This window comes from Camelus ferus, chromosome 21, assembly GCF_009834535.1.
Source record: "Camelus ferus isolate YT-003-E chromosome 21, BCGSAC_Cfer_1.0, whole genome shotgun sequence".
Taxonomy (NCBI): domain Eukaryota; kingdom Metazoa; phylum Chordata; class Mammalia; order Artiodactyla; family Camelidae; genus Camelus; species Camelus ferus.
The window spans coordinates 8517162-8533833 of NC_045716.1; the positions used below are offsets into that span (position 1 = coordinate 8517162).

Consider the following 16672-nt stretch of genomic DNA (forward strand, 5'->3'; position numbering starts at 1 on the left):
TTTCACAAAATGCTCTTGGCTCTAGGTTGGCATTCTTTTCTGGTTCAATTCAATCCTGTCTACTCTACATCATTGTTTCTCATTGAGCTGTCAGAATCCATCAAAGGGCCCTCCAGTTCTTAACCATGCCCTTAATAACAACCACGGCCTCTTTCCTGAAATATGAATTCACCCACCGCCCTTCATGTCCTCTGCTGACACTTTCAACTAACTACCATCAGCTCTTATGTGGTTAGTAGTCTCTAACTGGTCTCCCTGGTCTCCTTATGCCCCTTAAGTTCATTCTTAACAGCCATACCCCTCTCTGAAACACTCAGATCAGACCATGCAATTCCAAGCTTAAAGATTTTCAGTGGCTTCTCACTACACTTGGAACGAAATCCCGTGTCCTCCTCAACATGGCTGCCAAGCTCTTTATTATTTGGGTCCATCTACCTCTTGGCCAACTGCCCTGTGTGATCTAGAAGTTCTGGCTTTATTTTAGTTCCTCCCACCGGAAAGCCTCACACATGCACTCCGCCCCCCAACACTGGGAATTCTCCTACTCATCTCTCAGATCTTAGCTCCAAATGCTACTCACTCAGAAAGACCACTCCTGAAACCCTAATCTAAAATAGGCTCATTTATTACAAAATCTTGAGGCAGCCTGTACTTTCCCTTTATAACATTTATCAAAATGTATAATCACGTATGTTTTTGTATTTATTTATATTTGTCTGCTCATTAGGCTTTTGGCTCCATGGATGGAAAGATAATGTTTGTTCTATTAACCATGATATCTGTTAGGTGTTCAATATTTATTAAATAAGTGAATGACTGGATGAATGGATAAGACACTTCCCTTTTGTGAGTCTTTCTAGTCCCCTAAATGTTGAATTGACACATTATTAGCTCTTATTTTTAGAGACAAAAGACAGCCTCACTTCAAAACAACTTGCAAGCGTGTGCTGCTCCTTTTTTGGCTTTCCTGGCATCCTCCTAGCTGCTGTAAGTACTAGTCTGTCTCATATTCCTATTTGGAATTAGACAGTTGTCTACTTTTCACTCCTTTTCAACGCTTTTGAAAGCTAATTACTCATGAGTCCTTTTAGACTCATATAAATCTTTAATAATCTAACCTTTAAGAATCTAGTTATCCTGCTGACACAATGCAACACACTAACTAATGTATTTTATGAATTCTTGTCCCGCCCAAATATAAGAAACCACACCAAAGAAAAGGCTATAAAAATCTGATTTAAAAAATTTGCATACACTGTATAATGAGTTCCCTCCCTCATAATTCCACAAAAATGTAGTGCTGTTAGACAGTTTGGCATTACACCACATACTCACAAATGTATACTTACTGCAAAAGATAAAAGGAACAAATGTAGAGGACAGACTTATAAAAGTCACAGTCCACAACGTCAGCATTCATTCTTAATGTCTAATTTTCACTGAATACATGTCAATTGATATTATACAACTATTTCAGTTCTCCCAGAATTACTTTTCTAAAACATCTATTTCGCCATGACATTACCTTGATTTAGAGTTTCAGTGGCTTCCCATTTATATAACTGTGCTTCCCAGACAGCAGATGCCAAATCTGAGGTAGCGGTGAGCTACGTGTGAGGAGGGTTAAAGTCAAAGCTAATATGCTACATCTCCTTGGACAAACAATTTTTACTTAAACATTTGAAGAAAAAAATATATACTAAAATAGCTCTGGCCCTACTGTGGAGCAAAATGAAAAATACAAATTGAATTTTAATATATAATATGCAGCTTTAAAAAAGCTTTGAGTTTGGGAAACTGTCAGACACATAATAGATACTCAATAAATGTGTCAAAAGGATATCACAGAGGACTTCATTCATTTACTATATAAATAGTGACTACTATGGCCCAGAAATACTGGGCCTGAACAGTGAACCTCCCCCTTCCCACCCCACCCACACTGGTTTGGATACTGTTCCTTGTTGACATGAGCTCATCCATAATGTATCACTATTCTCAACATATTAGGTTGAACCATAGGAAATTGCCAATATTGAATGATTTTTGACTTACAACAATGGCAAATTCCTATGGTTCAACATAAGAAAAGAGTCCTTCTGTCTTATTTGTATGTGATCACCCCAACCTGTCTCCTTCCAAAAATATCTGTTAGTTCTTTGTCTCAATCATCAAGGATGGTGACTAGCCTAAAACAGACCACAATAAATGTTGGCTTAGGGCTCAGCCTGGATCAGTTTGCACACAACAAGCATAAACAAGCATGTGAAAGGCCATATTTTGGGGAAAAAGACTGGTAACAGAGTCTCCTCAGGTTAAGGCATGGAAGACTCCTGTTAGCCATTTAATAGTACTGGAAAGCATGAGATAAAAGAAGTGGGAACGCCAGTCACAGTCATGTTCCCACACCCTAAATGACCAAGGTATTTGCCCTGCCACATGCTATTGGGCTTATATATAACAAAACCGTTATAATAAACCATTTATGTAAGTGCAGAATCTTTTAAGCTTGATCACCTATTTCTATTGTCAAAGAAAGAAATAGGCTTAGTTGGAGTAAGAATGCCTGATATCAACTGCAAAGAATTTATTTACTATTAAGCCACACCTCTTTTTTAAAATATATAGACACACATATATATAGCAGTTAGTGATCATGTATCGTTTTCTGGCTTAGTGAAAGTCTGAATAAGCCTCACAAATAGTGTGTACTGAAAAAGACGCAGATTCATTTTATTCACTACTTGACAACTGCTAACACTAAGAGGTTGCATCTTACTCTTCACAAAATGAAATACCTGCCTATTTTAAGTCATAATTTGTCCAGCTGCCGCACCGCCATGAGACAAAACTGATCCAGATACTAATGCTGAGGAAGTTTAACTGTTAAAGTTCACATCTGTTTTCTGTCAACTTGGCTTTGTTGATAGACCCATAGTAACATACGACCAAAACAGTCTTGAAGAAAATCAACAGACCAAGGTTTTTACCCCCAGAGTCAACACTAAAAATACAGCAAGCACAGAAACGTTGCTGGATATTTTCCCTTAAGTTTTGTGTTCCTCTGAATTCATTACCTCGAACTATTATTTTACTTCCTAGAATGTGCCAAAGTAATGAATTCTAAGAAATGAAAAAGTGCACTATCTCACGCTGCCCCATCTCACTCTTCTCAATCCTCCAGAAACAGGACTATGGCTATAATGATTCGATAACTCCCATACGGAATAGAAGGCAGTTCCCCCAATAACTCTTTGCTACTGCTGCTAATGATGATTAAAATGATCAAAAAGTATACACCCTTTAGCTCAAACACATTTCAATGTATAGGTACATAAAACTATTAAATGGGCATCCCTCAAACTTTAGGGAATTTTACAACTTGGGAACATTTGTTGAACATGCAGATTTCTAAGGTCATATCCTCCAAGAATCTTGAATCTAAGATGGGTCTATAGAATTTGTATGTTTAACAAGCATTCTCCCACCTCCCAAGTTATTTCTTCGAAATATAATTCAAATACCATAAAATTCACACCCTTTAGAAGTGTACGATTCAGTGGGTTTTAGCATATTCACAAGATTGTACAGCCACCCCTACTAATTCCAGAACATTTCATCACCCCTAGAAAGAAACTTTGTACCCACTGGCAGGCACTCCCCAGCCCCTCTTCCCCCAGCTCCTGGCAACCACTCATCTACTTTCTGTCTCCATGGATTTGCATATAAATGCATAGAAATCATATACTATGTACCCTTTTTGTCTAGATTTTTTTCACTTAGCACAATGTTTTCAACAGTCATCCATGGTGTAGCAGGTGACAGCACACTATCCCTCTTTACAGCTGAATAGCATTCCATTATGTGGCTATACTACATCTTGCTTCTACATTCATCAGTTGTTATACATTTGGGTTGTTTCCACTTTTAGTTATCATGAATAATGCTGGTATGATCATTAGTATACAATTTTTTTGGTAAACATACTTAGTTCTTAGTTCTTCTCGGTATATATATATAATTGCTAGGTCATATGGTATTTTTAACATTTTGAGGAACTTGAGGACTTTCCAAACTGTTTCTCAAAGTTACTGTACGACTTTACATTCTCACCAGCAATTTACGTAGGTTTCAGTTTCTTTACATCCTCCCCAAGCTAATTTGTGCCCATCTTTTTGAGTATAGCTATCCTAGTGAGTGTGAAGTGCTCCTTCTCCATGGTTTTAGTTTGTTATTTCCTTGATGACTCCTGATATCAAGCATCTTTTAATGTGCTCACCAACCATTTGTATATCTTCTTTGGAGAAACGTCTATTCAGATCCTTAGCCTACTTTTAAATTCGGTTATTTGTCTTTTTAGTGATGAGTTACAAGACTTCCTTATTTATTCTAGATACAAAGCTCCTTTCAGACATGGTTTGCAAACATTCTCTCTCTCATTCTGTGGGTTGTTTTTCAGTTTCTTGATAGTGTCCTTTGAAACACAGAAGTTTTTGATTTTGATGAAATCTAATTTATCTATTCATTCTTTTGTTGCTTGTGCTTTAAATGTCAGATCCAAGAAACCATTGCCTAATCCAAGGTCATAAAGGTTTACACTTAGGTTTTCTTCTAAGAGCTTTACAGTTTTAACTCTTCCATTTAGACCTATGATCCATTTTTTGAGTTAATCCTTACGTATGGTCTGAGGTCGAGGTACAACTTCATTCTTTTGTATGTCAGTATCTAGTTATCCCAGCAACTTTGTTGGAAAGACCATTTTTTCCTCAATGAATTGTCTCGGCACCCTTGTCAAAAGTCAATTACCAAAAAATGTGCATTTCTGAACTCTCAGTTCTAATCCATTTATCCACATATCTATACCTATAACTAATCAGTTAACAGTGAGATTTTTTTCTTTCAATATTATACTATATCATCATGCTCTTCTGATATTAAGAAAAAAGGTCTCACAGAACAAGGAATATGTGCAAAATTTCCATGCAGTAGGCTATCAGACATATACAAAAAGTAACTACACCTAATGGAAAAAGAAATAAGATCTGGGACAAGAACTGGATCATATTTCTAGATAGGTGAGTAGGTAAAGTAATGTCCATCTTCTAAAGATGACCTGTTTTTCAGAAGCCTGATAATTTTGTGCATTTCAAGGTTGACTCATTATATCTGAATGCGATTTCCAGGCAATAGGAAGCATTCAAATACTTTACATAGCTTTGCAGATAATCATTAAAATAATGCATATAAATGGAAGTTACATGCTACCTTTACTGAAAACCCTACCTGGAAAACTATACCATAAAAATGACTTGGAACACTGTTACCACCTCAACCCTGAGGACCATAATTTTTAAGATTATACCCTATATTAAAACTGTGCTACTCCCCATTCTACTTAAATAAATATCTAGCTGGATAATACACTTTTGATCCTTGGAGCTTTATTTAATAAATATTTATCAAATGCCAAATTCGAAAACAGTCAACACGAATAATTTCAATCCATGAAGTAAATATACCCTAGAAAAGTTTTGTTGTTCCAGATCTACCAGTGACCCTTCTCAGAAAATCTGCTTCCACATACAGTTGAGTGGGCTGTTAGTCATGGGACTCACCCCAAGACCACCCCGTATCACGGGATACTGGACAAGAGATGGACAACTAGCCTAAGGTGACCCACATCTGTGACCTATGACTATGCAAGCTTATTAAAATATGAGCACGACAAGTTAGGTTATTCTTCAAGAGTTTTATCCTAAAAATACATAGAGATTGTCAAGAACTGTTGATACTAGAGTTGAAAGGTATGGGCAGACATTTCTGAGATATTTTAGGCCCTGTACAAACAAAGCTACAAGGAAGTAGGTAAGGGAAGAAGAGAGAACATCCAATTCATAGAGTGACAGAGAGCTATACAGATGAGTGATGGAGTTTCTGTAGGACTTGTCCATCCTCAGGTCTTTTCCTGGACTCCCTCTATGTTTACAGTAAACCCCCACTGCACTGGAGCTACTATGTTAGGGTTTCTGTTTCTTAAAATATTTTAACTAAAAGAGAAGGAATTCCTAAATATATTAATTTATTTTTTTCTCTTAAAACTCAAATGCACAGTTATTTTTCAGCCTACAGGATTTCATAAAAACATTTACATGAAGACAGTAAAAATAACTATACATTAATTCTTTGTTCCCATTTTCCATCAACAAATATTTCACTTGTGCCTACAAGCTGTCTAGGTCTACAGTGCTACACAGAAGAGACATGGCTCCTCTTCTCAGAAACGTATAATCCAGTAGGAGAAACAGGCATTTGAAAAGTAATACATAGTAAATAAATAAATAACCACCCATTACAGGTTTTATCAGAGGAAGAAAAATAGTGAACTACTTAAGAATGGGTGACCGGAGAAAGCTTCTTAGAGGAAAAAACATATAAACTTAGACTTGAAGGAGTTAGCCAGGTAGAGTAAAGAATACATTCAGCAGAAGGGAAAGAATACACAAATGTTTTCAACCTGAAAATAACTTAAGTGCTCCAGAAACAAAACGAACAGCAGTGTTGAAGTACAGTGAGTAAGGAGAAGACTGACCCAAGGTTACCACTGGGGGAGGAAGGAAGGGCAAGATTACAGACCAACTGAAACAATGTGAGTTTTGCTTGGTGAGAAACCACTGGAGGCTTTTCAGCAGAGGAGTGACAGGATCTGATATGGGTTTTATGAAAATTTCTCTGGATGCTACGGAGAATAATGGGATAAAAGGGGTTGAAGTGGGAAGTTAGGAGGTTCCTGAATAGGACACAACACTGGGTTGAAGACACATTTTGCTTTCAAGACATACTTTGCAAGTAAACTTAGTAAACCAATGAGTACAATAATACTTTCCAAATATGTTCAACTGGAAATTGCTCAGAGATACATATATATGTAGCATAAATACAGACATACATTGGAATGATAAACACTGAATTCTGTATAATGGTTCCTCTGAGGAAGGCAAAGGAGGGAGGGGTGTGTCAGGAAGAGGTAATAATAATACAAAGCTAATGCTGTTAGTACTGTTTTATTTCTGAACCAGAGGTAGATACACAGGAGTTCAGTGTATGTCTTTTGCATGTTTTAAATACTTAATCATAAAAACAACAGAATATGTTCAGTTATTTTATTCAATCCATTAATACATAGTTTGACTGCTAGGAGTTTTTCTACAATCAAAAATAGTATAAAGTAACTTCAGTTATTCCAATTCATGATGAACTGAAAGATATTTGTTGGAAAAAAATCTCACTCAACAATTTAAGTCAGTGATTTCTGTTCTGATTATTAGAACTAAATACACAACAACAAATACTATGGGTTACTGAACAGGTTCAAGGTATATAAAGTCTTAGTGAGTCTTCAAAGTAATGTGGGTGTGATTTTATTGAAGTAAAACACCACTTCTATTTTTACTAGTAAATATGTGCTTGTATTTTAAAGTACTAGGTTTAACATGTTTCATTGATTGTCTTTCATAATTATTCCACCCTCTATATTTCTTATTTAAAGATTGACCTTAAATGTTCCCAGGGGCACCTAAACCTGCATCTGGCACAAATATTGCAGAGAAATTGTAATCCAAACATTTCCAGAACAAAGCATGTAACAGTAACATTCCCCAGTTACTCCACGACATCTGTCTGCAAGATGCTCCCTGAAGCACAGAAGCTGCAAAACCAGCCATCCTTTCCTCTCACCACTACAGTAAATGAAAACATATAATCAATAAAACTTATCCCAGGTGCTCCATAAGCACATCCTGTTCTCTCAACCTTTGAAATCTGTCCAGAATTCAACCACTTCACCACCTCCACTGCCACTGCTAGGTCCAAGCAACCCAGATTACTGCACCTGCCTCCTGACTGGCTCCCCCTTCTCCCTTTGAACTTGCCCCACGTCATTTTTCAACAGTGCAACCTGAGTGGTCAGGATAAAACATATATCAGAGCATGTCCTTCCCATCAGAACCCTCCTGTGGTTTCCCATCTCAGTCCAGTAAAACCTAAATTCTCTACAATGGTCAAAAGACCCTGTTAAGATTTGCCACATTCCTCTTCCTTCTTTTGTCTTTTTCTACAGCATTTTATTTAACACCTCTGATATACTCTATATTCTACTTGGTTTGTTTACTGTCTGCCTCTTCCACAAGGATAAAAACTTAATGACGGCAAGAGTTTTATCTGCTTTTTCTTTACTATTGAATCCCCAAACTTGAATGGTGCCCAGTATTTAGCAAGAGTTCAATAAACATTTGTTGAATAAATGAATGAGTGAATATTACTCTCACAGTCACAGGAAACACAGATAAAGTTTCTGCCATTTTTTAACTTACAGTTTCTGCCTCTTTCTGTAATGTCAAAATTTACAAAAACATAAGAAAGAGCTGTAAGACAACTGCTGTGAGAACCATAAAAACCCTAGCCAGTGGGAAAGACATGAGAATCCAGAAATGAGATTTTAGAGAGAGTTTTTTTCCTAGTCCTGAAGATTTCCATTGATAAGTAAAACATTAAAATAGCCTATACAGTATTCATTGGTCAGTCAAAACATTTTTTCCTTCTCTAGTGACCAATTACTACTCAAAGTTTTCAGAAAATTTTACGGTTATGTTCTTAATCTTCCCAACATCAGCCCATCTTGATGTGCTTTAAATTCAATGTGCTACTTGATAAAGGTGTTAGTTAATTCTACTGTAGTAATCACAGTGCAGTAGGTAAGTGTATCAAACCAACATATTGTGATACATTGTGATACAAGCTTATACAATATTATATGTCAATTATTTCTCAATTAAAAATTCAATGTATTATTATTTGAGGGGGGGAAATGGGGGCAAACAGTAAGAATATTATATAATGAATCTATTTAGATAATAGCTTCAGAAAACTGCCCTGAAAGGGGGATTAGATTTGGTGATATTTAATCAGATATCCTGTACTGTCACTTTTTTCTCATCATCCTAAAAAGGAGGGAGAGGCAGGAAATACACTCTAATTTGAAGGGTCAATGATTTCCTTATATTTCATGAAATGCCAAGTTACTATATAAAGCTGAATATATTTGATACTCTAAAAACTGAACTATCTGGGAAGAGTCAGCTTCAAACACCAGCTGTCAGTTAGCTTGTCAAGATTAAAAGAAAGACTGCTTTCCTTACGTCTTTTGAAAGAAGGTGGAAGAAAAAACACTTTTGGAGGACTACTTGACTCACGAGTCAAAAAGAAATAGAAAGAAACTTCTATTAAGGTCAATGGCAAAAATGTTGGTTTTAGCAAAGAAGCATCTCAACTGAGGGAAAAACAAAGGTGGTTAGAAAGGCAATAAAGAACCAACAGCTAGTTAACCCTCTCTTAAGAATCCCGTAAGTCATCTAGTTAACTGAATAAATTGAGAAGCAACTACAGGTGGATGGACCAGAACAGAGGGTAACATTATTAAGTGAATATTTACTATGTATCAGACAGAGTGCTAAGCACTTTATATTCATAATCGCATTTAATTCTTAAAATAAACCCGGGAGATAGGTATTGTTAGCTTCACTTTACAGAGAAAGAAACTAAGACATGCTTTGGTAAAGTAATGTGAAGAAGGTTTTAACTAAAAAATCAAATATCTTAAATTCAATGTTAAGCTGTCTCTGTATTGCTTCTTCTATAAATAAATACAGTGCTGAATTTTCCACATCTGGGTAACTTCTTTCATATAAGCACAAAAGTGATTAAAGTCTTATATCCAGCTCTTAGCTCCCATCTGTATGCAACTTCAGAGATCAAGTGAATGACTTCAGTCACCAAATGAGTTTCATTTTGTTCCATATTCATGAACACTAATCTGATCCAGGACCTGCCCTCTGAAAAAACAAAAGAAAATAAAACGAAAACTGCCCCTGATTACAGGGAAGACTTTTACTGAAAACAAACAACTCAAAAGGCAATGTTCAAAATACTTTGCAAAGCTGTTTGGTAGCGTCTACAAAGCCCTAACATACTTATGCCCTAACCCAGAAATTTCACTCCTAGATGTGTACCCACTGAAGTGCATACACGTGTTTATGAAAAGGTAAGTTCAAGAATGTTTACAGCAACACTATTCATAATTGCCCTAATCTGAAAACTACCCAGATGCCCATCAACAATAGAATGAAAGAACAAATAAACTGCAGGGTCTTCACACAATGGAACAAACAAACAACGGCTACTTGCACTATATGGATGACTCACAGACATAATGATGAGTAAAAAAGCTATATGAAAAGAGTTTATATTGTATGACTGTTTATTTATATAAAATTCAAAACCAAGTAAAACTAATCTATGGTGTTAAAAGTCAGGATGATTACTTTTCAGAGGAGCAGTGACTGAGGGGGCAGTGATGGGGAGGAGGGCTTAGGAAATGCAGATAAAGTTCTGCTTTTTAAAAAGAATTTTGGGTATTTGCTACCTTAAGATGTTTGCTTTGTTAAAAAAGCATCATGTTTTACACTAATTTTTGTGCATTTCTTTTCATTCTGTTACACTTCAATAAAAAGTTCTTTAAAAACCAATGTTTTAATTGTGGTGCGTTAACAGCATGGAACTGACATTGTAATTAATACTTTTAGTCTTTTTTTTTTCTTATCCCTCCATACAGACAGAGGCAGATAATAAAACATATGAGGTTTTGTTCTTAAAAAGATTTTTTTATTCCAATTATTGGCTAAAAGTCAATCTACAGAGCTCCATTCATCTCAATATAAGAAAATGTACTTTCAACTCTAGTTTCAAATTCTATCACCATCCATTCTCACTAGACAAAGGGATTAACCCAAGTCACCACATACTCAGCTTTAAGTAAACATTTTAAATAAAACTATCAACCAATAGGGAGTTCTGGATTCTGACTGCATTGCCAAAGTCTACTAAAATTCTTCCCTCTTCGGCTACTTAATTAACTTCATACTCTTAACCTCAGGATGAATGAAGAAACCCTTAATAGCATTCAGCTTAGGAAAACATGAAATAAGGATATGCTTTCTAAGAGCAACATCTCAAGCTCAATGCCTTTCTCACTTTGCAATAGGATCTTTGGGCAAAACACTCTGTAGACCAATACAATACATGAGGAACTTTGAAAAACCCACATTTTTCCATCTAAGAATTTCCAAGCCTTCCATTTGTATCTAAACATTAATTCATAACCATCAATATTTAAATTGTTTTCTTAAAAGAGAGAGAATATGACAAAAACAAGTATCTATGGAGGATTCTATCTAAGACCATGTTACAATTTCTTCTTGTAGAACATTTTATCACATATGAAAAGAATAGCTTTGATATAAATATTTTATTAAGTACAAGAAGAAGGAGGGAAAAGAGAAAACACAGACAAGCAGGAAATAAAAGTTTATCTAAAAATTTCCTTTGCAAATTAATCCTCTGACAAAGATGAGTTAGTGGAAAGAACAAATATCTTGAAGCATACTACAATAGGGTTCACAATAAAGTTTATTTTAAAACGCTACTTTACTCTGTTAAGGGAAGTTATCGTTTATTTCCCTGGTTACTATGATGCTGATTGTAACCTGCTCTGTATTTTGGAAAGCTATGTAACTTCCTTAAACAGCTGCAGAGCACAGGTTTAAGGAAAGAAAAAGTAACATCAGGTAACATCTATGATGCTGTTACTAATTTAATGAACATTAAGATCTTCAAACACTGTGATTATGAATCAGAGTTGACAACTGATGAGAACGCTTACAAATTTTCTTTTCTTTTCCCTACCATAAATGTTGCTAACTTTCTTAGCAACAGATACCAGAAATTCAAGTATCTTCAAGATGAAATTTCCTGAGGAATTATGAATATGGGTTCCAGAAGACCCAGCAGCAGTGCTCCAATGTCAGGTACGGCACCATTCAGCTAGAGACAATTTTACAAAGTCACCACCCCAGTGTTACTCTATCAAAAGTGACTGAAAAATCCAATTTAAATGGTATGATTAAGCATATGAATTTCATTATATTCTACAGTGAACACTATTGGACCAATCTACTATGAAATTAGATAATTCAGCAAAAAATATGAAGCAATAAGAAGTATTTACAAGTTACTATATATAAAGATGAAATTCTTAAAATGTCATACCCCTATACTTTCCTATTTTTTATAAATACCATGAAATACTAAACTCAGCTCAGTGTGCAATGAATAAGACCTATAAATATTTATTTACCAAAACTAACGTTTAGTATCACCTTGTTTTAAGATTACAGAACTAACAGATATGAATTTGGTTTTTATTTTCAAAGAGTATTGAACTAAATTAGAGGAATCAGAACTGTTCACCGCACCAATTCAGATAATCAGGCAAAGTAGAGTTTTGAGTACAAATGCCCTAATTTGCTTTGTGTTTACTGTGATCACACCATTTTGATTGTGAATAAGGTTTTGGCTCCTAATTCTGTTTCTTCCTTTAGGTTTAATTTAAATAGGCATTTTAAGAACTGATTGGTAAGTAAAACAAATAGGAGAATTAATATGTCATCAATCAGGTTCTCTGGCTGTTGTAATATTCGCAATTTAGGGGCTTATTCTGTGACCCTCAGCAAGTCACTCAACCTTTCTTTATCAAAATATGTTACAAGTGTTCTAAAAGTTTACACACTCACAAAACACCCTGCAATCCTCAAACACTGGGCAACTGTCACCTGGAACCTTTGAAGAGTGAAGCCCAGCTATGCTTGCAAATGAAACGGTTAGTGCTGCAGAAGGCTTGAGAAATAACAGTGATGCTTTATATAGTTTGTATGTTTTATCTTTTTATCTTTTAAATCTCATTTTTATAATTAAATTTCTAGTTCCTAAGGTGATAAAAGAGTCAGAGTCTTCTTTAAAGAAAGAGGAAACTCTGTGTTAAAATAGCAATACAGTAATACAAAACTGTATAGATTATATTAGGCTTATACCTTTGAGTCTTACTCCAGCTTTTTACATTAAGACAGTTACGTTTTTATATACATTTCTAGTCCCAATAAAAAAAATTCTTCTCATCCAGCAACTTTCTTATCATTACTAAGACTATCAAACATTTTGAAGGATTGTTTATGTCTTTAAAAGAGTCAAGTAAATAAATACAGTCATCTAAGGAACTAAAAACAAGAAACAAACATAGATACCCAAGGAATTCTGCAAATGAATATTTGAAATATTCTACTGTCTAAAAATATAATTATGTGATATAAATGTTTTAGTTTATCACCTTTCTATTATCTGATAGGAGTATCAAGCATCATACAGGAAGAGATATCTTATGAACTGAGGGTTTAATTACTATAAAATTTTCATTTATATTCACTCTTGGAGTATAATTGCATTACCATTAAAAATACCTGATTCTAATTTCATTTATTTAACTCTACAAGTCCTTTGTATTAGTAATACATAATTACACAGATAGAGGCTTATTGAGAATTTAATGACACAAATTGAATTACCTCATTTTACTCTGTAGAAATTATATATGCCTTAATATTGTCATTTCTCAAGAATAATAAAACTGCAATTAAAACAGTCTACTAAAAATTCAAATAGAACTTTTTGGTCAGTATTTATGGTTTAATGTTCTCTGCTAATTAAAAAAGAAAATGAAGAAAATTGAAACCATTTTAAATAGAAACTATTTTCTGTTTCAGCTTAAGTATGAGGTGGGAGTCACTCTACCTCACAAAGCAGGAGGTCAATGATGTGGAAGACCATGCAGAGTGGGAACTTGGCAGTAAAAAGAGTGAGAAACCACTGGGATGCATACATATGCGCTTCCAGGTTCAGATCAGAAAAGTGGTTGTGCAGGTCCGGTAACTGCTCCTGAAAGTCAAAGTGGAAAACTGAGGGTGAGGAACACTGAAGATGCTTTACTTTCTGCCACAACTGCAATTTACGACAAGCTTGCTATGATCACTCTCAACAGTATTCACTGAATTTTATATGACTACATAGTAGTGACGACAGGGGATGAGAACTGGGGATATGACAGGCAGAGGGAAAGACAGACAGACTTGTCACGGACAAATAACAAAGATCAACTCTTGCTCACTTGACTGTTCTTGTTTCTTGGGAAATGCTGGCTCTGACGGAACACCTGCAGTCTGATGAATATCATGACTCCAGGGTCAAGTCACAGCACCCCCATTCAGGGTTCAATTCCTAACCAGCCAGGAAAGAAACGTATCTTTTCTCTGGAGAACGTTTAACATCAACATCCTCTGGGTTCTATGACATTACTTCGGTACCTTGTGGTACCGAACCTCAGAACATAACCATTTTCCTAAAAATCTATCTTCAACATATTAAAAATGGTAAAGTACAGAAACTGTGCAGGTACATAATGTAGGCAATTGGGAGTCTCCTAAAAATACCTTTAAGCTGGCTCTGTCTTTCCCCCCAAGTTACACAAGTAAATGCTTTTCAAAAGCACGGAAGGCAAAGTATAAAGCATAAGCACAGCTAGTCCCATCACTGAAGGTCAAAGGCAAATGCCCGCTTTAGTCTTGTTTTCATAAACAGACCACAAAAACAAAAACCCACTTCTTGTACAACATGCTCTTTGAAAAACAACGTGCCCATCAGGTGCTTTAAGTGGGGTGTCCAAATGGTCATTCAGTGAACAGACAAAAAAGTACTAATAGGAAAATGTGTCTGGGTTTCACAGCACCATGAACTTGCTATTCATTTAGCAGGTACTTTTATTTGACTCTCAAAGCTCTTAAGAATACTGACCTTTGAAAAAAATATGAACTCTTGTAAATGAAAGGTAAAAAAGTGAAGAATCCCAAATATTTACTTGGAAGAATTAAATCTCTAAAAAAGAGCCTATTGCTTTTTTTTCTTTTTTTATTTTATTAAATGGAGGTACTGGGGATTGAACCCAGGACCTTGTGCTTGCTAGGCACGTGCTCTACCACTGAGCTATGCCCTCCCCACAAGCCTACTGCTTTTAATGTCCATAGTTACCAGATTCTTCTACAGTCTTCCCCCACCCCAGTGTCCATCTGTCATTGTGCTTACAGTTCTTCTGACGTCCTCCCCACCCCTACTTCTTTATTTCTTCTTCATACTTGAGGTTTTCTACTCTTCTGCATTTCATTCTCCCAACAAAGCTGTCCTTAATCTCACTGTAAATTCTCCACCTTCTGCTCCCCTGTTCTAGTCTTTCAGTCTTGGCTTCATTTCCCCTTGGACACAGAGGGATCTCCCCACATGTCAATGAGCTCTTACCAGTAATTTCTATTGCCACACCCCATTGCCCTTCCTCCCCAACCGCTTTACCTTTCCCCAGTATGGAATCAATCCATTCATGTATTTTCTTCACATTTCTCTTGGGTTCTCAATACCTCATATAGAGAAAGCCATATAAACATGCTGCAGAGGCCCATTATAAATATAAGATTTACAACCTTAGGCAGAATTTCAAAGCTACTCAGTAATTCCTTTTATCGGCATTCAACAATAATTTTGTCTTTGCTCACAATCTTTCTTATGACCTATATATAAAAGAATATATATTTCTCATACATATCAATTTATACATTTACATTATAAAATAGTGAATATTGATATCTAAAAATTACATAAGAAAAAATTTAGTTATGTCCCTATATTACAATATTTTTGGTGGTTTTTAATTTCATCAGTATCTTTCTGTCTCTTCAAAGTGTTCTCTACATGTGGACATAAATATAGTACTGGTGCTAATTAATATTGAGAAAAATCTTAAAGATTTCAGTTTTTATTCTGTGAATATCTTGATTTCTTTACAAATAATACTTAGCATTCTCTTCATTGACTCAACTCACCAAATTCACACTCCAAAGTGTACTAGAGTTGAGCATTTTAAATGGAAGACTATTTTCATAAATGGTCAAATAGTTAAATAAATATTTTGTGATATTAAGACCATGATAGATATTGGTCAGAAATCAAATCCACTTACATTTTCTGTAACTTTCCACTACATTTTCATAAACCATTGTTGTTCAATTTAATTAGACTTTTCCTGTAACTCAATAAATCCCTAAGTGATAAAAGTTCCTCATATCTATTTACCTGCATTAGTCTCTCCAACTGATAGAATTTGCAATGAAGATCTTCAAAGTTGTTTTTGTAGAGGTCTCGTAAGCCATAGTCATACATGATTTTCACCAACACACAGAACGCTTGTTCCTCTGGCATCTACAGGAAAACATATACATATAGACCATGACTGTGTGGCATTGACCAGAATGTCAGGAATGTTCTTCCATATTAGTAGCCCCCTGCATTGTTGGCTGAAGGCCACGAGTGAAAGAAATTCTTCAGAGCCAGCCTTTCTGCAGTGATGCAGGTAAAACCTGTGTTCCAAGTTTCCAGCTTCCTCACTTCAGATGAATTTCCCTCTTTTGTTAATTTTAATCATCCTGTCATTCATTCATTCATTAAGCCATCTAAAAGTAGGTAATACAGTCACATGTTTCAAAAATCAAAACAATGTAAAATATAAAGGTAAAATCTCACTCCTCTCTACCCTATATACGCTAATCCCTGTACTGCCCTCCTTTTGCGTAACCTCCTAACTACTCTTAATAATTTCTCATGTAGCCTGCCAGTGTTTCTTCATGCAAAT

At 35.5% G+C, this 16672-nt stretch overlaps 1 protein-coding gene across 2 annotated transcripts in view; it reads right to left on the reverse strand.

Moving 5' to 3' along the window:
• Window positions 1–16672, reverse strand: part of RABGAP1L (RAB GTPase activating protein 1 like) — a 563059-nt gene that overhangs the window by 192633 nt on the left and 353754 nt on the right. For both annotated transcript variants that reach the window (XM_032463693.1, XM_032463694.1), the window contains exons 16-17: window positions 16117–16242; window positions 13735–13878 (exon numbers count right to left, since the gene is read on the reverse strand). In XM_032463693.1, coding sequence (XP_032319584.1) covers window positions 13735–13878; window positions 16117–16242 — 270 coding nt within the window. The remainder of the gene's footprint in view (window positions 1–13734; window positions 13879–16116; window positions 16243–16672) is intronic.